We start from the raw sequence: 21999 nt of genomic DNA on the forward strand, positions 1-21999 counted from the left end.
AACAAGTACAAAGTTGAAGAGCATTGAGGACCCAAAATTGCAAAAAGTTGTGCCAAATACGGCTAAGGTAATCTATTCCTGGGATACGAAAGTCCTTAGTCTTCCGAAAAATTCAAAGTTTTGTAACAGGAAATTTATAAAAAAAAAAAAAAATGACGATATAATTGATATGCATGTCAACAGCAAAGTGCTGTCTTCACTGATAACCAGTGAATTTTTGTAAAACGCATTCTGTATCCAGTATACTGTAATTCGATTCTTTTCCGATTTTTTCTTATTGACCACTTGTTCATTTTTTTCCCATAGTTCATAAATATATATATACAAATCTATTCAATATCAGTTTGTACCTTGTTTGCATTGGTCAATAGTCCATACACAGAATTAAAAGAAAATCAGAACAGGAGAAGACGACACTTTTTCATTGCCTGTCCATAATTCGCCTTTACCTTTACGACTCGCTTACCAGCATCAAATTTTGTATCATCTTTTCGTCATCAAATATTATGACCGAAAGCACAGAACTGAGCAGAACCAGCGAGCATTGATCAAGCACACAGTTTTGCTGAATTTAATTGTTTCATTACTGCATTAAACATGTCTAGCAATATAGTAAAAGGGTTCGTTTTCGAATGCATTTTTACTTGAATCGTAGACTATTTACAATAGATATACCAATACCCGACAGGTAAAAAAAACCAAGTTGCTTTCTTTAAAAAAAGAAAAGCAATACATGAACCTAAGACCGTTGACTGCCGGGTCAACAAAAGATTGTTGCTGAATTTGTGTTTGCTTTTGAATTGAAATAAGTGACTGTGAGTAAAAGAAGCCAGTTGAAAGTATAAATTTACAGCTTCTTTTTGAATAGTTATTTTAAAGCTCGACTATTTTATTTATTACTTGGGAATGTTCATAATTTTTCCGATTATAACCCTTTGGTAAATCATAATTTCTACTAACCGGATGACTTATGAAAATTGCACAAACCTATCGCAACATAAATTTATGCACTCAGTTTGCTTTATAATCTGGAATACTTGATGTATTTATTTTATCTATCATATGTTTATATTTTGTTTCCTACATGAATGCCTTTATATTCGCAACTCGTATTTGAAGTTGTCTTTACTCATGGTAGATGTTGTATGCGGTGAAACCTGTGGCATGCAATTGATTGGGACCTCTTATGAAGAGACTTATTTTGATCTCATAAAACATCCCAAAATTTTAAGGATATCCTGATTTTACTTAAATCAACTCAAACATTCTACAGGGAAACTTAGTTTTGCCGAAGAAATTCTTAATTCAGAAGTTTATGAATACCTGTACACACTTTCAAAATAACCAATTAATATAAACAGGTATGTAGATATAAAAAGATACCAGAATTATAATGATGTACGCCAGACACGAGTTAAGTCTACAAAACAAGCATGAGTGACGCTCGAATGAAAAAAGCTAAAAGGCTAGATACATTACAAAGTTGAGGAATCTATTCACTGGATATACAAGCCTTAGCTTTTCGAAAAGGTCAAAATTTATAATATTAGGACAGTGACTCAAAAAGGAAACAAAAGAGAAACAACTCGAGGTCAAAATACCGTTAGTAATGATGACCGTGCTTGAAGTCACATGTAAAGCTTTTTCTGCCGTGTCCTGAATTTAGATTAAAAAAAACACGAAAGTAAGCTTTCACGAGTGAATTTAAAAGTATTGCATGCAAGTAGTATTTTAGCGCACGAAATAGTAAATAGAAAGCATCTCACTGATACTCAGGAAAACAATACGCAGTTGCGTCATCACATAACTTAATCTAATAGTTGAATTCGAATGTCAAACGGCCTACATTTTATTTTAAAATGTTTTGACTCCGGATTCATTGACATTTTATCCGGAATTTATGAGAACGCAAACCGATAGTGTGCTTTTGAAATGTGATCTATAATGTGAATGAATCAAGACGTGTAGAATAGTTAATCAGCACAATGAATACAATTTTCAAAACCGTACCATAGTACAAATATGTTACATGCTATAAGGTTAAACTATTAAAACAAACAAACAAAAATTGAATTAAAATTTTATAATAAACTAACGTTCCCGGTCTTTTTTCAAATTCTTTTAAATATATATAATATTGATAAACACGAACGTCAAGTATTTACGGATGGACATTTTATTTATCTAATGAATCTAAATTCTAACATTCCACTATGTGAATATATTACTCTATACAAAATATAAGCAAAGACTTCTAAATCCACACTAAAACAGTATAAAATAATCAACATTATGGTTGTAATTAAATTTTAGTAATTATTTTTACGGTTGTCATGGTTGTTGTGAACTGCAAGGACTTAAATCATGCTTTATGAATTGAAAACACACAAGTATTTTTATTCACGACCATTTAAAATTTAAAATTTTAATAAGTTTATCTTACTTTCCGTTTTATGGATATATGACAATACAAAAAAATAAATAATAATTACTCATATAACCTAAATACTAAAATGGTATGAATACTTAACGTAGAACTATAATGATTATTGTTTATAAACATTTTTTATGTAGGATGCAAGATTTTTTTTAGATTTGATTTTTATGTTTCCTTTACAAATGAATACTTAAAAATACCAAAACAAAGTATTTTGTCATATAAAATACTTATTTCTTTATTGCAACTCTTAAAATATTCTGATTTCAATCCATGTTAGTTTCTTCAGAAACATAAATATATTTGTATATATATTTCTTTGATTCCGATTGAATTAAATACTTTTGATAAGAATATTATCTTTCTGTTTTCCAATCTTATATCAATATTTTCACCACAATGATCTCTCCCGTTAGTCTATGATGAAATACACAGTATCCCGTGGTTAAATCTTCAAACATAATTTGTTTGCATTTTATCGAGACAACAGACAATACCACGTTATAATTGACTCAGATACACACAGTGTACAGTGGTCGTTTTAAAACAAATATAATTGCTTCGTCAAGGGCCATCAAGGGACCATAACAAAAACGTAGATAACAACCTGTTAAGACTTGTATAAATGACCGAAATCTTTCGAGACGTTCCGAGAATTTTATTCTGACTTCTGGCCGAGAGATATCGAGTGGCCCATAGACACATCCAAAACTCGCCAATATATAAGCATGCATCCCTCAGCGAGTTCATGCAAAAAAGTGGAAAACTTGCGATATATCTGAAGTTATATTACTTATTATTCCATATCGGTTAAAAATAAGCTTGGGGCGTGGTTTGTCTATTTGAGTGACGTAATGTAATAAAACACAATCGCGATTCAGACTTGTTTACATTTGACAGTTGGGAAGATGGAAGAATTGTCTGCTACTGCAGACAACTATAATGAACGTTTTGCAATACTTTCTGAAGCTGACAGAGATAAACTCCTCAGCAACAAGAATGCCGAGAGAACCAAAGCAGCCACCAAATATGCAGTCAAGACTTTTCATGACTATTGCATGGCAGCGGCGAACTATCAGACGATCGTGGCCATTGACCTGCTTCCCGACAATGCTTTTGATCAACTGCTTGAAAAGTTCTACCCATCACTAAGAAACAAGAATGGAGAAAAGTATGCTGTCCAAAGCTTGAGGTCAATACGAGCCGGCATTCAAAGGTAGTTACACTCGAGTTGCATTGTGAATGTTTACTGTTTGCCAGTCTGGAACTTTATTTATATTTGTGCAAATGCATTTTTTATAGATAACTATGTTACTTTGTGTGTTGATAATTTCAAATATCAATGCATTCCAAACCCGAATCAATTTGTTTACATGTTCTCCAGGCACGTTCCTTTAATTTTCTGGGTAGATATATAAACAAGAAGATGTAGTATGATTGCCAATGAAACAACTTTCCACAAAATGACACAAAAATTGACAACAATGAGCAAATCCCATACCCCATAGTCAGCTTTAAAGGTCCTGATTGTTGTGGGTGTACACTGCAACTGAATTTGAATAAATAGCTTTAATTCATGTACTTTTTACATATACTATAATCATGATAAATGTCAAAATGTAGTGAATTGTATGTGTATTTATATGTGTCATTTATTTTTCAGGTACTACACTGAACCGCCACGTAGACGGGAGATCAATATTATCAGTGGTGAAAATTTTAACCGTAGTAAGGCTATGTTTGAGGCTGTTTGTATAGACTTGAAAAAAGTGGACTTGGTGATGTAACACACAAACCTGTGATTAATGATGAAAACATGGCAAAGATATCTGCCTATTTCAAAACTTGGAAAACAGATCCAGTAGTCCTTATCAGAAAGGTTTGGTTTGATCTAATGAGGTTTTGCTGCCGTAGAGGAAGGGAAGGACTGAGAGAACTTTCAAAAAATTCCTATGTTGTTGATAGTGATGGATGGGGTAAAAAATACATTAAAAAAATGGATCAGAATTGACAAAAAATCATCGCACTGATGTAGAGGATTCGTCCGGTGGCGTAATTTACGAAGAAAAAGATAGCGACTTGTGTCCAGTTGCTTCTTACACTTTTATTTAGGGAAATTGAACTATAAATGTGATGTACTTTTTCAGCGTCCGCGACCAAATAACCACACAGCAGATGAGACATGGTTTGAGAACAAACCGCTTGGAAAAAATACTTTAGGTGCATTAATGGCAAAAATCTCAAATTGTGCTGGTTTATCAAAAGTATATACCAATCACTCCATCCGATCAAAATCTATAACAACTCTGAGTGAAAGTGGTTTTGAGGACAGACAAATTAAAACTGTATCTAAGCACAAGTCACTACAAAGTATTGAAAGTTATTCAAGGGACTCTTCACTACCACAAAAGAAAAAGATGTCAAAAGCTCTTGCGTCATCATTATACAATACTACAGCAGAGATACATGTACCGTCTACTGAGAATAATGCAATAAGCAGTGTCAATAACATTAATCCTTCGACAGGAAATGCTGTTGCCATTAGAGCACCAACAACTGTTGCAGCAGTACCACACACTGTTCAAAACACTAATACATTTAGTACATGTATGCAACTTGATGATATTGATTTTCTCGATGACAGTTTTATCAGTGAGTCTGCAGACTTTGATCAAGTACTGAAAGAAATAAGTTCCTCTCAAAACAATGTGCAAAACAATTACTCCAGAAAAGAGTCCATGAGCAACAGAAATGATCATAGCATTAATATTCAAAATGTGTCCGGTGGAGTCTTTAATTTCTATGTTTCAAAAGACTAAATTTATACATGTACTATGTGGATTTTTCCAGTTGAACATTTTCCTGTTTTCATTTTATATTGCAGTTGTTGTTGAATTCTTAACCATATGTTTTTGTTACTCATAAAGTTATAGAAAATTTTGTTTTGTATTTCATATACTGAAAATTGCACTCAAATGAAGTGACTTATAGTCATTTAAAACTATGACCGGTCTTCACTCTTTCCTATATAAATACATACACTTGAGGTTACTTTGAATTTATGAATTCTTTTAAAAACATGGTTTCTCAATGAAATAAACATAATAGTTCTTGAATAACTGGTCATATATGGACAGCCCGTAGGACAGTGGTATTGAATGCGACAGCGATAATGACCTCGCCTTCGGCTCAGTCATTATCACTATCTTAGTCAATACCACTGTCCTGTGGGCAGTCCATTTATCACGATAATGACCAGTTATTCAAGAACTATTATATAATTATTTGTAGATATATAAACCAAAACTCAATAAGTAAAATACAAACAGGCTGCTTTGCTGGATTAACTGGTCTACACGTCTTGTAAGTATTATAAGCAATAGCTTTTTTATATGTTATTTCTAAATTTTTATGTTTGAGATGATTATCATGCAATATAGGTATTTTTAATAGCCACTAGACATCACACCAGTTTGCATAATACAATAATGATTTTTGACTGGCTTGTAGAATGGTGATGTTAAGGATAGGACAGAGGGTATAAAGTAGGTTTTCAACCTCTTTAAGATTCCTAAAACTACAACGGATTGGATAATGTTGATGACACGAAAGGCAGGTTTGATAATCCATGTGCATCCATAGATCAGAAAATCAACAACAACGAACGCGAAATTGTTAACCAGCATTTCAATCAGTCTGATCATGCATTCCCTTTTGTGCAATATATATATATATATATAAAAGGAGAGTGGTATGATTGCCAATGAGACAATTCTTCACAAGGAACAAAATGACACAAAAATAAACAAATATAGATCATCCACCACTGGCCGATATCAGATGTTCTGGAAGGGTTAATCAGCCTTCTACGCGTGTTAAATTTATTTAATAACTTTACGAAAAGGTGATTTTTTATATGATATAACAGACGTCTTTTCCAGAAACTGATTCAAAATAAGAACCGTTTAAGGGCCATCAAATTAAACTTATTTTCACAACCGCAGCATATTACCATATACATTGTATATTAGTAAGTAACACTTTTTTATTATTCTAGACAACTTCAATATAATAACATCACAGAAATTAAGAATACAACTTTAAGTGGTTTGACTACACTTCGGCAACTGTGAGTATTCAATTAATACTATAATTGCATAATTAATACCAGTATTAATCAGATGTCATTATTGTTTTAAATTCTGATAAAAACATTATTCAAAGGGAGTCTTTTAAATTGATACAATTGGTTTTTAAGGTTCAGAGTGACATATGATATAAACATACATACATAGTCACAATAAGATAAATGCCAAATTTTTGACTAATTCTCCTGGACTTTTATACGAAAAGGCACATAATAAACATTATTTTGCCGTTCACTTGTCAGTGTTTTTGAATATCAAATATATATATTTCTTGATGTTATTGTTCTTTTACGTTGTTAACATTCTGTTAGCCAACATCACTGATGAGCAGTGGATTATCGGTAAATGCATTCTGTATCCAGTATCTTGTATTTCTGTTCTGATCCGATCCTTTCTTATTGCTATCGTATATCGTATAATAGTTCAACCAATTTACTTTATTCCTTTATTACCTGCTTACCTAGATAAATTTTCTACTTGATCTTTTTGAAAAAAATACTTTTTCTTGGAAAACTATGTTGACCTTTGTTGACCACTTACTTCATTTCTTCTCATAGTTCTTAATATATATACACAAATATATTAGATATGTGTTTGCACCTTTATGCATCGGTCAATAGTTCATACACAGGGGTTTTTTTTAAATCAGAAAAAAAGAAGACGACACTTTGTGATTGTCTGATTATAGTTGGTCTTTAATAAATGAACGTGTTACAGGATCTTCTTGAGAAAAAAAGAAATTATAGCCGTTTTCATCGAGTGTGAAGGAATAGGTATAAATCTTGGGTAGCATGCTTGATAGCTGAACTGTGAAGTCATTATTAGGTCAGGTATACTAACCTCCTTTTGATGTAGCCAAGCCCTACAGACATATATATTGGTTGTTTGTAGAACTAGTCTACTTTTAAAGGAAGGAAGTATATCGGACCTAATAATGACTCTACGATTCAGCTAACAAGCTAACCAAACAAATTACCAGTACCTACACCCTCAATGGAATCAGCTGTAAAACTGTTTTACAACTTCTCTTTTCGCTATAATGATGATGCAATTTCACTAATGACTCAATGTTTGGTGTCTATGTTGAACGCATCTATCCCATCGAACTTGAGATCACTGATACAACTGATCAAGTTTGGTCTCCCTCATACCTTGATTTTCATCTAGAAATTTACAATGATGGTCGGTTGTAAACAATAGTATACAAAAAAGGGAGGATTTCAGCTTCCGAATTGTGAAATTTCCATTTCTATGTAGCAACATTCCAGCAGCGCCAGTATAAATAGTATATATCTCTCAGTTGAAATGATATTCCAGAGCTTGCATTTCCTGTATTCATTTCCTCGTGTTGCCGTTCAAAAGCGGGCTATTAAACCAATAGTTGCAAGTGTTGAAGTTCAAATCATCCCTTCGTAAATTTAACGAACGCCATAATGAGATGACAACGGATATGTTCCAATTATCGTAACATCAATCCCGTCCTATATTCCCCAATGTAACGTCATGAAAAGGTATATCACTGGGTTACTGTAGTACTTAATTGATCAATACAACGGGTGCTACATGCTGTTTTATTTATTGGGTTCGTTTCGCTCAGTCTTTAGTTTTCTATGTTGTGTTTTGTGAACTGTTGCTTGTCTTTTTGTAATTTTTTGGCCATGGCGTTGTCAGTTTATTTTTGACGTATGAGTTTGAACATCATCCTTCGCCTCTTTTTTTAGTCAGTACCGTTCGTTAATTCTTTCAAATTGATAATCAAATTAAAATTGAAATTTCCTTTTACTCTAATTTTTATCGTGCACGGTTATTTTTTCAGCGTATTCAATTGAATACTGCAAAACCCATTTTTCTAGTTTTACTATATTTGACACGGGTATACTTATTTTTGTACAGTTGCATAATATATGTGATTGTAATATCACTACATATTGACTGTTTTCTCTTAGAATGCTCCCATGCTCATGCTCATGTGTGTTGCTCTTTGGTCGGGTTGCTTTGACACAGTCCCCATTTCCATTTCCATTCTCTATTTCTTATATTTCTGATTAAGACGACTTTTTATTTTTCAGATATTTAGATGGAAATAAAATAACAGTAATACAAGAAGGAGCATTTAATGGATTGAACACACTTAACCGCTTGTAATTTTAATTACCAATATTATTATAAATAAGACGGTGTGGTATGAGTGCCAATAAGACAATGTTGAATCGACGTATTTTACAAATCCTTTCAATTTCTTTATCATATACATCTACATAACTTAATTTTAACCAGCTTAAATAAGAGCACTGAAAAATATATACTTTGTAAAAAACAATAGTCGCGATATCTACACATATGTAAGATTGGTTTTATGCAAAATATGTAACCCGTGTTAATCAACAGCGGCCAAATTTGTAATTTATAATGAAAATTATATGCGGAAGTTCTAATCACTAAAAAAATTCGGGCTACTAAAAAATGATTGAATGTTTATAAATTTCAACAATATTGGTATTTTATTACGTAAATCACTTGGCGCATTCAATTAAGTGTGCCAACAATTTAACCATTTTGTAAAAAAAAAAATGAACCGTCGTTAATAAAGCGGAGGATCCTGACATCTCAGAACTTGTTGTATAACGCTTCCATTTGCAATCAATATTTTGTAGCACTGGGCGTGTTCGTACGAATAAATAAACTTGGCAGTTCAAAATACATTGTATAGTACTGTTAGTTGCATCAATATTGAATTAATACATTTATATGTATACACCTCGCCAAAAGTTAGGCAAAGAACTCATGTTAAAACATTACGACGCTTAGTTTAAAGCATGAGACGACGTATGGATGACCTTTCCCGGAAGCGTGGAGTCTTCACTCACTACTGACCTAAATTGTACCTCAATGTATTTACAAATTGTCACTCTCCAGTTTTGCAAAGAAATTTATGTACAGTGCAGAGCACATTTTTCGTACTGGCATTTTACAACGAATTTACCCAAAATGAAAAAGTCGAAAATTCAATCATGAAAAAAGTCCAAACTTTCACTTTTTAATCAAAATTCCATATGTTATCTTATAAAAACACAAATTTAGTTCATTGTATAGATGTTTCGATTAGTTATGAATTCACTAAAAAAAGATTCCGGAAAGTTATCAGGTGTTGTTTAACTTTTGGCGAGGTGTATATTTTAGCGGCATGACCAGGCCGGTAATGGTGACATATAGATGTTAATTTCTGTGTCACTTTGTCTATCGTGGAGAAGTGTTTTATTTGCAATCATACCACATCTTATCTTTATATTAATTTCTTTTTTAATTTTACATATATCTATTTGCTTCAAAATTATTTCAGGTCGATACGTTCAAACCAACTGACTGTCATAGAAAACAGAACGTTTCATGGAATGCATAATCTAAATTATCTGTATGTATATCTATACATCAACAATTTCATGTTCAGTAATTAAACTACCGTGGATTCATTATTATTCGTTGGATACCAATATTCGTGAGTTTCGTGGTAACAGGTGAACCACGAATACAAATGTTCAACGAATTAGGCTTTGTTCACAGAAATCATCAAAATCACGAAATCAAATATCCACGAAAATTGATACCCACGAAAATAAATGAATTCACGGTATGTGGTTTTCTGAATTCTGAATTTTCTTTTTATAGTATATTAGATCGTCTATATTTAAAAATAATATTTTGAATAGATAATTATGTTCACTGGGTTTGTGTTTAATGCATAGCAGTCAAGGTAAAAGTTGGTACAATATAACGGTCTATTGAGAAGAATCGTCGATTTTCTAAAAAAAAAAAAAAAAAAAAAAATACACAATATATGAATAGCACATAGCTGAGAGGGTGATAGAACAGATTGGTAACCCTAGAATACATTGTCTACCGCGGTTGATAACCATTCTACACAATGTATCTAATTATAACAGATTTTTGCTGATCTACAGATCGATAGTTTTGTACACAAATGTTTATTTATATATTTTATCAGTTTTCTCAACCTCTATCTCCTTTCAACAACTTAAGGGGACTCGAGGGTATAAATCCAATGTTCTTTAAATATAAGATTTCGCTATGTTTTAATTTTATATAAATGAACGTTATCATATATATAACTGAAAAATGAAATATAGAAATAGGGTCACCATTCATTTAAGCTCAAAATCTGCCTTCAAAAGAAGCATGCATTTTTGTTAAGGAATTTTTTTCTATTGAACTAATAGGAGAAATAAGGGTAAATCGAAATAAAAGGGACTTAATTACAGAAATCGCTTAAATTTTACAATTGTTTAGTTTAAGTACAGCTTATTTGAAAATAAAATATAGGTCACTGATAAGTTAAAAAAAGATATTTCAATTTTAATGCCCCAAAAAAATCATTTAAAAAGCTCCAAATTATCTCCCTTTGTTGTCAAATGCAACAAAGGGAGATAATTTGGAACTTTATAAATGATATTAAAATTTAAAAAGTCATCTGGGGCCAAACAAATTGATTTTGTTGGGTTGGTTTTTGTACCATATCATTTAGTAACAACTACTAGTGTAATAAATAAAATTTGTTATGTTGAAAAACAAAATTGCTGATATTTTTGTACCCGCAAGCCTCCTTAAACTTTTTTCTTTCTTGATCTTTTCTTTCATATCCAACATTAAAATAAGGTTGTCAACACTATTCATGCTCATTTAAGTGAAAAATGTATAAGATAAGTGCTTACTTTACTTACCGTTTCGTTTTCAGTAAGATTCAAGTAATTTTTAAACGAAAAAGACAAAAAAACTTCGTACCTGCACAATATAAAAAGTCGAAATAATAAATGTTGTTCTGACATTGTAGGAATTATATTCGTGTAATTTTATCCCTCACTATCGCTCGGGCAAAAATATTCACGAATATAATGCCTACTCATGTTAAAACTACAATAAAGTATAGCTTGCATCAATTATTTCTTAACTAATATGGGACAAACAATGAGGGTATTCCACATGAAGAAGATGATAACTATATCAGAGTACCAGTTGTCAGTCCGTTTTAAATCATTGTCATTTCTATTTGTATTTACAAGTTTTGTTTCTTATATCTATTCATATGATTAAGGAACCTTAATGATAACCAGTTAATGGATATACCTAGTGGATTATTCAACGGGCTCACTAAGCTGAAAACATTGTAAGTATTCATCATATGTGTGTATTTCCCAAAAATTCACTCATGCCAAGTATTTTCTAATTTGAAATAAAGATAAAATTCTGCAAATTTTTTATTAAAGTACTAATTTAACATGCTGTTTTATTTATGGGGTTCGTTTTGCTCAGTATTTAGTTTTCTATGTTGTGTTTTGTGTACTGTTGTTTGTCTTTTTGTCATTTTTTGCCATGGCGTTGTCAGTTTATTTTTGACGTATGAGTTTGAACATCATCCTTCGCCTCTTTTTTTTTAGTTAGTACCGATCGTTAATTCTTTCAAAATGATATTCAAATTAAATTAAAATTGCCTTTTACTCTAATTTTTATCGTGCACGGTTTTTTTTTCAGCGTATCTATACTACTAAACGAGAAGACCTCATTTTGTGTGTCGCTTCTCTTCCTTCCATAATAAATTAATCATCATGCCTCCATGTCCTATTGGTACCATGTATTGTCGCATTTGTCATCCATTCTTATGATTATTCAGTTTGGGTTATTTTGTGAGAAAAACAAAAAACAACTGCGTCCGGATATTTTTCCGTCATTGGACGAAATTTGAAGTCAGACTAGACATCCGGTTTGCCTTTTTTCTGTACGTTTTACATACCAAAGACTACGAATAACGTGTGTTTGCTACAAATCTTAAATTAAATGTATCTACTATCATTTTCAAGTTTACTATCCACGGCGGTCACTGAGTTTATTAAATAGAGAGAGTCTATATAATATGCCAATGACCGCTGTGGATCGATTAGTAAATTGAGAGTTGATAGTAAAATGCAAGTACACTTTATTTATAGCAACTTCAGTAATGTATGTTCATAATATACATATAAACGCTAACATTATTGAAATCAATAGAAAAAATATATAGTAGATTTGGAGGGGAAAAAATTAGGAGCCGGGCTAGAAAAAACGATTGTCATGTCCCAAAGTACCTTTCAGTTATATATATAGCACGGCTCTTACAAATTAAGATTTTTAATGCATCGAAAACGCGTAGCGTTTGAGTGCATTAAAAATTTTAATGAGTTAGGCGTGGCTATATATGATTTGTAATATGACCAATGAAAATGCTATATTATACAGACATTAAATAGTTAATTATTAAGGCGTGGCCAAAATGACGTTATTCCCGCTAAAATTCGGCTTGAGCTCTTGTCTGTCTAGAAGCTTTGTCGGAGGCAATGGTTGATTTTTTAGGCGACGGTGAAGAAAACTTTGTCCTCTCTCAAATCTCCGAAGAGGACGTTGATAATTTAGCACTTTCGCAGTTTTGCGGGGAAATGGAGGACGATATGTCACTATCGCAAATTGCGATGAAAATAGAGAAGGATTATGCGGATGATGCTTTGTGCCAAGGAGGAGACCGCAATGTTGAGAATTTTACCATCCCACTGCAGTTTGAAAGTTTCGTTTCTAAAGAATCTTTTGATGACACAAATTTGGTCGCAGAGAGTGATTTTGATATTTTTCAAACTGCCATTTTTGACCTTGGACTAAATTTCGAGGAAATGCAGGCTCCAAGTGACCGTTTTACTACGGTTGTCACCGATGAAGAAATTTCAAATCTAGTCAATGAAAAAATGAACGCTAACACAAAAAAAAAGAACACGAAATGGGCAGTGGGTGTATTTAACCAATGCAATGGAGATCTTTCCGGGCTTAGAACGGTGATCCTATTATTGAGCTACATATGATGAACGCGGAATGTATGACTTATTGGCTGGAAAGGTTTGTTATGGAGACGAGGAAACAAAACGGAGACGAGTATCCGCCTAAATCTTTATACTGCATTGTGTGTGGTCTCCTTAGACATTGTAGGGACATGAATGTCCACGACAAAAACTTTCTGGATCAGAAAGATGGCCGATTTGCTCATTTCAGACGCGTTTTGGACGCTAAAATGAAAGACTCATTATCGAAAGGACTAGGCACTAAGGTTCGCAGGGCAGACCCCGTATCCGATGACGACGAAGAAAAGTAGTGGGCTACTGGTGTGTTCGGTACGACAAATTCAACTTCTTTGCAATATACTGTATTTTTTTACAACTGCAAACTTTTTGGACTTAGGGGACAGGACGAGCACAGAAATCTGGACCATTCTCAGTTCGAAACTGGACAAGATGCTACTGGAAGATTTATAAGATTCATTGGTCGAAACAACAAGACGTTCAAAGGTGGTTTAGGTGATTTACGGCTGGATAACAAAGATATCAAACACTATGCAAGAGGTAAGTGTATACGTATTTAAATTATTTAAAAAAACATGTTTTTAAAATGGCAATTAGCATATCACGTTTTATGTATTTTTAAAACAAAAAGAATGACAAAGCCGTGACAATTTTTTTCAGGCTAAATCGTATAAACTTGTAGAAATCTGAAGACTCCCATATTAAAAGCACGTGGTTGTCTTTTATTTTCACTTTGTCCGTCCGTCCGTCCGTTTGTTTGTCTGTCCGTCCCTCAAAATTAAGTTATTGTGGGCGCTTCATCTCAAGAACCTCTCGAGCAAGACAGGACGGGGTTGCTGACTGGCCGATATCATATTCTGAATCTTCAGCTGTTTCCCATAAAATATTTAAAATTTTGCCGGGTGGACCCTTAATAACTAATCAGTTGAGTTTTCTAGTTTTTACATTAATTTTAAACTTGTTAATAAATACCACTTGTTATTTCTTTCTGTTTCTATACATGCAACATAAGTTTAGCGGAGGAAAATACATTTTAAAGTTCATAATTCTTCTTTTGCAGGACCAAGATGCATAGTTGACTTCTATGAAACATACTTGAAGTCAATTGGATTTGGCGTATTTTATCGCAAACCACTTATTTCTGATGTCCAAGATAAACATCGCTACGGAAAGTCCGCGTTAGGAGTGAACAAGTTGAATGGTTTAATGCGTGAAATGTGTGAAAAGGGGGGCTTGGTTGACAATTTTACCAACCACTCGGGAAAAAGAACATGTGCTACTGCGCTATATCAAGCAGGAATAGATTAGCAACAGATTATGGAAAGGACTGGGCACCGCTCTACGAAAGGCGTTCGAACATACAAGACCGCTAACAGTAACATTCAAAAGCGAGTATCGGATGTCTTGAACCCTCCGTCCGATCGTGATATGAATGACAGTTTACAGGAATCCGTTCTAACCAAAACTGCTGTGGACGAACCGTTTGAAAGGAGTTTGAACAAGAAACAATGCCTGGGTGATATCACAAATACATGCCGTTTGAATGATTCTGGTGCCGTTACATTCTCAAATTGTAACTTTAATTTTCATTGAATTAATATGTTGCCGAGTTAATTATTAACTGACTTAACTTTGAATTTATTTCATTTAATGTAAAGCATAACGGTGGGATTTTATATATTTTCACGTGAACGTATAAATTACAGTACTAGTAATTAAAATTTCATTTTTTCATTTCATTTTTTGCTATTTTCAGAGATATTCCCTGCGAGGTTCTACACAAGAGTTTAATTTTAGTGCGAATCTTAGAAAAAAAAACACATTATTTATGTATGTGCCTATCCCAAGTCAAAAGCCTGTAATTCATTGGTTGTCGTTTGTTTATGTGTTACATATTTGTTTTTCGTTCATTTTTTTACATAAATAAGGCCGTTAGTTTTCTCGTTTGAATTGTTTTACGTTGTCTTAAGTTTGACATAAAACTCGCAAAAACGTAATACTAAAAATAAATTAAGGACTGAAAGTATATATACATAATACTTATGTTATATGAATTTAAGGCGCAATTACTACATAAGTAAGTCGTCTACCAAAACCAATAACAACAACAACGTTGTCTTATCGGGGCCTATTATAGCTGATTATGCGGTATGGGCTTTGCTCATTGTTAAAGGCCGTACGGTGACCTATAGTTGTTAATGTCTGTGTCATTTTGGTCTTTTGTGGATAGTTGTCTCATTGGCAATCATACAACATCTTTTTTATACACACTATTCTCGTCTTTCAAGTAAAAGAAGTTTACAATTCCCAGAGAAATCCTGTAACAAAAACAACATTGGGAACAGAAAAAAACGAGGGACAAATAAAAAAAAACAATTTGAAAAATACAAACACAAAGAAGTTATAAATAATTTGTTTATGTAAAAAAAGAGGTGGAGCCTTACTGTGCACTTTCAGTGAAGTTAATGCACTGCTTTTTGGCTCCTCCCACCAATGGTTTTCTAATGGGAGATTGTTGAATAATCCTACGACAGTGCAATAACGTTCAAATCGGGAAGTTAATGCACTCCTTTCCAAAACATCAGATTTTAAAGCACACAAAAGATCAAAGAAATTAGTAAAAATCGTAGATCAATGAACTTTTGATAGCTTTTCTGAAATTCTTCAGTCATAAAATATTTTACAAAAATTCATCGGGTCACTAAGTATACTCAATGGAGAGGCTATATAATATATCAATGAACACTGTGGATTGATTAGTTAACTGAGAATTGATAGTAAAAAGCAAACACACTTTATTTATAGTAATGTATGTTCATATCACACTAAACGGTATGTCCATATTAAAATTAATAGAAAACATATGGAAATTTCGGGAATAAAGGAGAAGGGGTTGAAAAACAATTGTCCTGTCCCCAAGTACCTATAACTTTTATTACCTTTTCTGAAATTCTCCAGTCATTATTTTTTTTTACAAAAATTCATCCTACAACACTTAACATACTTTCAAACACGCTCTGGATGACTGCGATTTCGCGGGTGTGTTCTAGCATTTAACTAGATTGCTTAAAGTATATCAGTTTTGGTTATTTTGGGAGGAAAACGAAAAAATAGGCGTCCATATATTGCTTCCGTCATCGGACTGACTTTTTAAGAAAAATAAAAGACTTCCGCTGCCCTCTAGGCCTGTTTTGAAATTAATCACAATGTGCATAAGTACTTGGGACAGAACAATTTATTTTGCGTTTTTCTGTTTACTATGATCATACATATACTTAAGATAAAGTGTATTTGCTATTTATATATATTATCAATTCCAATAGTTTTCTATCCACGACGGTCACTGAAATATTTCTGTATGCTATAAACTATGAATAAATTGTATAAATTTCCTATAATTTACTATAAACTCCAATAGTTTACTGGGGTGACTTTTAATATATCAGTGACCGTTTTATATAGTAATTATAGTATATATCTATATATATGTATGTTCATAGTATACAGAAAAAGAGAAAGAATAAAAATCGGTGTTTCGAAAAAAAAAGGGGAGGAAAAAAATAATGTGCCCAGTCCCCAAGTACCTTAGACTTTTGATACCTCTCCTGGAATTCTCCAGTTGTATTTTTTTTACAGTTTACATACGCTCTTTTTCCCCGCGCTTTCGCGGGTGTGTTCTAGTTCAATTGAATACTGCAAAACCCATTCTTCTAGTTTTACTATATTTGACATGGTTATACTTATTTTTGTACAGTTGCATAATATACGTGATTGTAATATCACTACATATTGACTGTTTTCTCTTAGATTGACCCCATGCTTATGATCATGTGTTCTGCTCTTTGGTCGGGTTGTTTTCTCTTTGACACAGTCCCCATTTTCATTTCCATTCTCTATTTCATATATTTCTGATTAAGACGACTTTTTATTTTTCAGATATTTAGATGGAAATAGAATAACAGTAATACAAGACGGAGCATTTAATGGATTGAACACACTTAACTACTTGTAAGTTTAATTAACAATATTATTAAATAAGAAGGTGTGGTATGAGTGACAATAAGACAATGTTGAATCGACGTATTTTACAAAACCTTTCAATTTTTTTATCATATACATGTACATAACTTAATTTGTACCGGCTTGAATAAGAGCACTGAAAAATATATACTTTGTAAAAAACAAAAGTCGAGATATCTACACATATGTAAGGTTCGTTTTATGCAAAATATGTAACCCGTGTTAATCAACAGCGGCCAAATTTGTAATTTATAATGAAAATTATATGCGGAAGTTCTAATCACTAAATTCGGGTTACTCAAAAATGATTGAATGTTTATAAATCTCAACAATATTGGTATTTTATTACGTAAATCATTTGCCGCATTCAATTAAGTGTGCCAACAATTTAACCTTTTTGTAAAAAAAAATGAACCGTCGTTAATAAAGGGGTGGATCATGACAGCTCAGAACTTGTTGTATAACGCTTCCATTTGCAATCAATATTTTGTAGCACTGGGCGTGTTCGTACGAATAAATAAACTTGGCCGTTCAAAATACATTGTATAATATTGTTAGTTGCATCAATATTGAATTAATACATTTAAATGTATACACCTAGCCAAACGTTAGGCAAAGAATTCATGTTAAAACATTACGACGCTTAGTTTAAAGCATGAGACGACGTATGGATGACCTTTTCCGGAAGCGTGGACGCTTCACTCACTACTGACCTCAATTGTACCTCAACGTATTTACAAATTGTCACTCTCGAGATTTGAAAAGAAATTTGTGTACAGTGCAGAGCACATTTTTCAAAAACTTAAGTAGAAGTTGAAACTTTATCTTGTAGATTAAACTGCCAATTTACAACTATTTACTCAAAATGAAAAAAGTCGAAAATTCAATCATGAAAAAAGTCAAAACCTTTATTTTTTAATCAAAATTCTATACGTTATCTTATAAAAACACCAATTTAGTTCATTGTATAGATGTTTCGATTAGTTATGAATTCATTAAAAAAAGATTCCGGAAAGTTATCAGGTGTTGCTTAACTTTTGACGAGGTGTATATTTTAGCGGCAATAAGTCATTTAGAGAATAGACTTATTGTCTAGGCTTTAGCTTATTGCCTAGAATTTAAGATTAAAGCCTAATTTCACATATCTTTTCATATGATTAAGGAACCTGAATGATAACCAGTTAATAGATATCCCTAGTGGATTATTTAACGGGCTTGCCAAGCTGAACACATTGTAAGTATTCGTCATAATTATGTGCATATTTCCCAAAACGGGGTTGATTTGTTTGTTTTTCTGAATTTGTTGTTATGATGTACCAATTTCTTTATCTTGCATGTTCTTTATATTCGCATAGAAGTGTCAAGATATGATTTCCATTCTTTACAAAATAATTCTTAAAATTCACTTGTTTTCAACGATTTGTTAAACCCTCGAACTAATTATATAACTTATTTGTATAGTAATATTCCATTTAGTTTTATATTGAAAGATTAAGCTGTGATAGGTTTTTATAGCAAGCATATCGATGTTGCAAGGGTAACTCCCATTTAAGGGCATACGATAGAGTTTTGAACCTGTATTTACAAGTTGATGAACATTTGCATGTAGGCTATTTTTTACCTGATTAAATCAAATATGTAATAAAAAATATACCTTCATGTGCAACTTGTTGAGAAAAATGAGGTCGAAATTTTGTATATTTGCTCAAAATTCAGATTTGTGTCCGAGTGGTCGAGTTGTTGTTTCTTTGTCATATTCTCCATTTCCATTCTCAATTTTAATATTTTAACAAAGACTAATATGGAAAAACAATGTTTATTTTTAGTCCTAAATGGGAAGCTGCATTTGTACCTTTGACCTCTTACGTATTCTCTTTCTTTTTTCTAATTCGGAGCTTTTTCCATCAAATATTAACAAGTGAAAATGTTGGAGAGGATTAAGTCTCAAAAACGCAATTTAAGGGATAATTTCTCGTTATATAACAATTGATTGATTAACCGTTTGTTGGTGTTGGACGTTTCTTTACACGTGTTTGGAATATCATGGTTGCCATTTTGAACTTCTGAAGTCATAGTTATTCGATGAGCAGCTAATTAATCAAAACGCGATATCTGTGATCTCGTGAGAAGATCATATCCTAGTCAATGAAAATCAGAATCCAACGCACCTCCATCTCACAATCTCAATATTAACAGGTAAGTGATCACTGATGATGAACTATTATGTTGTTATGATGTACCAATTTCTTTATCTTGCATGTTCTTTATATTCGCATAGAAGTGTCAAGATATGATTTCCATTCTTTACAAAATAATTCTTAAAATTCACTTGTTTTCAACGATTTGTTAAACCCTCGAACTAATTATATAACTTATTTGTATAGTAATATTCCATTTAGTTTTATATTTAAAGATTAAGCTGTGATAGGTTTTTATAGCAAGCATATCGATGTTGCAAGGGTAACTCCCATTTAAGGGCATACGATAGAGTTTTGAACCTGTATTTACAAGTTGATGAACATTTGCATGTAGGCTATTTTTTACCTGATTAAATCAAATATGTAATAAAAAATATACCTTCATGTGCAACTTGTTGAGAAAAATGAGGTCGAAATTTTGTATATTTGCTCAAAATTCAGATTTGTGTCCGTATTTTCTTTTTCGAAAGAAAGACATAACTTTTTTGTTTTAAAAGATAAACACAATTTTTTTTTTTGTTAAATAATCGGTAATTTCTGTTTTTTATAAGTGTCATTAAAAATGATGCAATTTTTATTCAGAAATAACTCATATTTATCAAATATTCATGAATAGAGGGAAAAAACGTCATTTTTTGCTGCATGTTTATCAAAATTCAAAAAATTGCGCTATTTACAGTTTTATAAAATTTGGGTCACATAATCTCCTTGCAAAATGAAACAAATTGCCGTTTTAAAAATTAGGGGTCTATGCACTCGTTTTCAAATTAAATCACTTTGAATGATAAAAATCAGTCGAAAAATGCATCTTTTCCCGATATGTCATAGTTTGACGTCGCGAAAATAACATTTTACGTTAGCAACGTCATTACCTCCCCTGTAACTGTATCGTATGCCCTTAATTAAGCTCTGGTACAGGCAATGCTTTCGAGTCCTCTTCAGAGCTCACTAGAAAATATACTTGAGGCGTAATATCTATATATACTAGTACGTCATATCCGGTTTCATACGTAAAGAAATATTTCTTTGAATTTGACACTAGTAGGGGAATTACTCCTGCATTTCATTGCAGAAAAAAATACTCAGTAATTAACATATCAATTGGGTTTTTAAAAGCACAAATCTTTTTTATTGGGTTATTTGAGATTGTGAATATAAAGGAAGCAAGACGGAAACTTGATAGGTTTACTTTCTGGTTATTATCTTATATGCAATGAAATGAGATGTGAAATTTTCACTGTAGTACGTTACAGGGTACAAATTTACTCATGCCAAGTATTTCTTTATTTGAAACAAAGGTAAATGTTGCTCAACGTTTTTAACAATTGTTTCTTTACATCGGAAATATACATTTATTCTACAACCAGTTGTTGGCATGTCACGGGTTATGTTCTTCTTATATATGTTATGATGGTATGATACTAAACCTCTAACGAGAGGGATTGTTCTTGATTTTCATATGATTAAAACTTAATCTTTTAATCAGTTTGATTATGGTCTGGAGCTGGCATGTCAGTAACTTCTGTTGTCCTTTGTTAATCTATTTATCATTGTCATTTTGCTTAGTTTCTTTTGTTACCTATTATTACATCGGACTCCGACTTCTTTCAAATAGAGTTTTACCTTGCGTATTGCTATGTGTTTCTTTATTCTACATTGGCTAGAGGTATTATATAGGTGGAGGTTTGAGATCTCACAAATCATGTTTAACCCCGCTGCATTTTTGCGCCTGTCCCAAGTCAGGAACCTCTTGCCTTTGTTAGTCTTGAATATTTTTCAATTTTAGTTCATTCATATGTTTTTGAGTTTAGTGTCACGTACATTTTCACTGAACTAGTACACAAGTCTATTTAGAGGCCGGCTGTGGACCAGCTCCGTGTGCGTGACATTTTCGCTGCGTTGAAGACACATTTGTGGCCTTCGGTTGTTGTCTGCTCTTTGGTCGAGTTGTTGTTTCTTTGTCATATTCTCCATTTCCATTCTCAATTTTAATATTTTAACAAAGACTAATATGGAAAAACAATGTTTATTTTTAGTCCTAAATGGGAAGCTGCATTTGTACCTTTGACCTCTTATGTATTCTCTTTCTTTTTTCTAATTCGGAGCTTTTTCCATCAAATATTAACAAGTGAAAATGTTGGAGAGGATTAAGTCTCAAAAACGCAATTTAAGGGATAATTTCTCGTTATATAACAATTGATTGATTAACCGTTTGTTGGTGTTGGACGTTTCTTTACACGTGTTTGGAATATCATGGTTGCCATTTTGAACTTCTGAAGTCATAGTTATTCGATGAGCAGCTAATT

At 32.4% G+C, this 21999-nt stretch overlaps 1 protein-coding gene and 1 pseudogene across 4 annotated transcripts in view; both read left to right on the forward strand.

Annotated features, from left to right (window-relative positions):
- Positions 1 to 21999, forward strand: part of LOC139520087 (uncharacterized) — an 84496-nt gene that overhangs the window by 11671 nt on the left and 50826 nt on the right. Inside the window, exons 6-12 of one of the 4 annotated variants that reach the window (XM_071312513.1) lie at positions 5729 to 5800; positions 6495 to 6566; positions 8655 to 8726; positions 9926 to 9997; positions 11693 to 11764; positions 17412 to 17483; positions 18658 to 18729. In XM_071312513.1, the coding sequence (XP_071168614.1) occupies positions 5729 to 5800; positions 6495 to 6566; positions 8655 to 8726; positions 9926 to 9997; positions 11693 to 11764; positions 17412 to 17483; positions 18658 to 18729 (504 nt within the window). The remainder of the gene's footprint in view (positions 1 to 5728; positions 5801 to 6494; positions 6567 to 8654; positions 8727 to 9925; positions 9998 to 11692; positions 11765 to 17411; positions 17484 to 18657; positions 18730 to 21999) is intronic. The other 3 variants (XM_071312514.1, XM_071312515.1, XM_071312516.1) reach the window with 3 other exon arrangements.
- On the forward strand, positions 12969 to 14783 carry LOC139518609 (uncharacterized; annotated as a pseudogene).

Source organism: Mytilus edulis, chromosome 4 (genome assembly GCF_963676685.1).
Source record: "Mytilus edulis chromosome 4, xbMytEdul2.2, whole genome shotgun sequence".
Classification (NCBI taxonomy): Eukaryota; Metazoa; Mollusca; class Bivalvia; order Mytilida; family Mytilidae; genus Mytilus; species Mytilus edulis.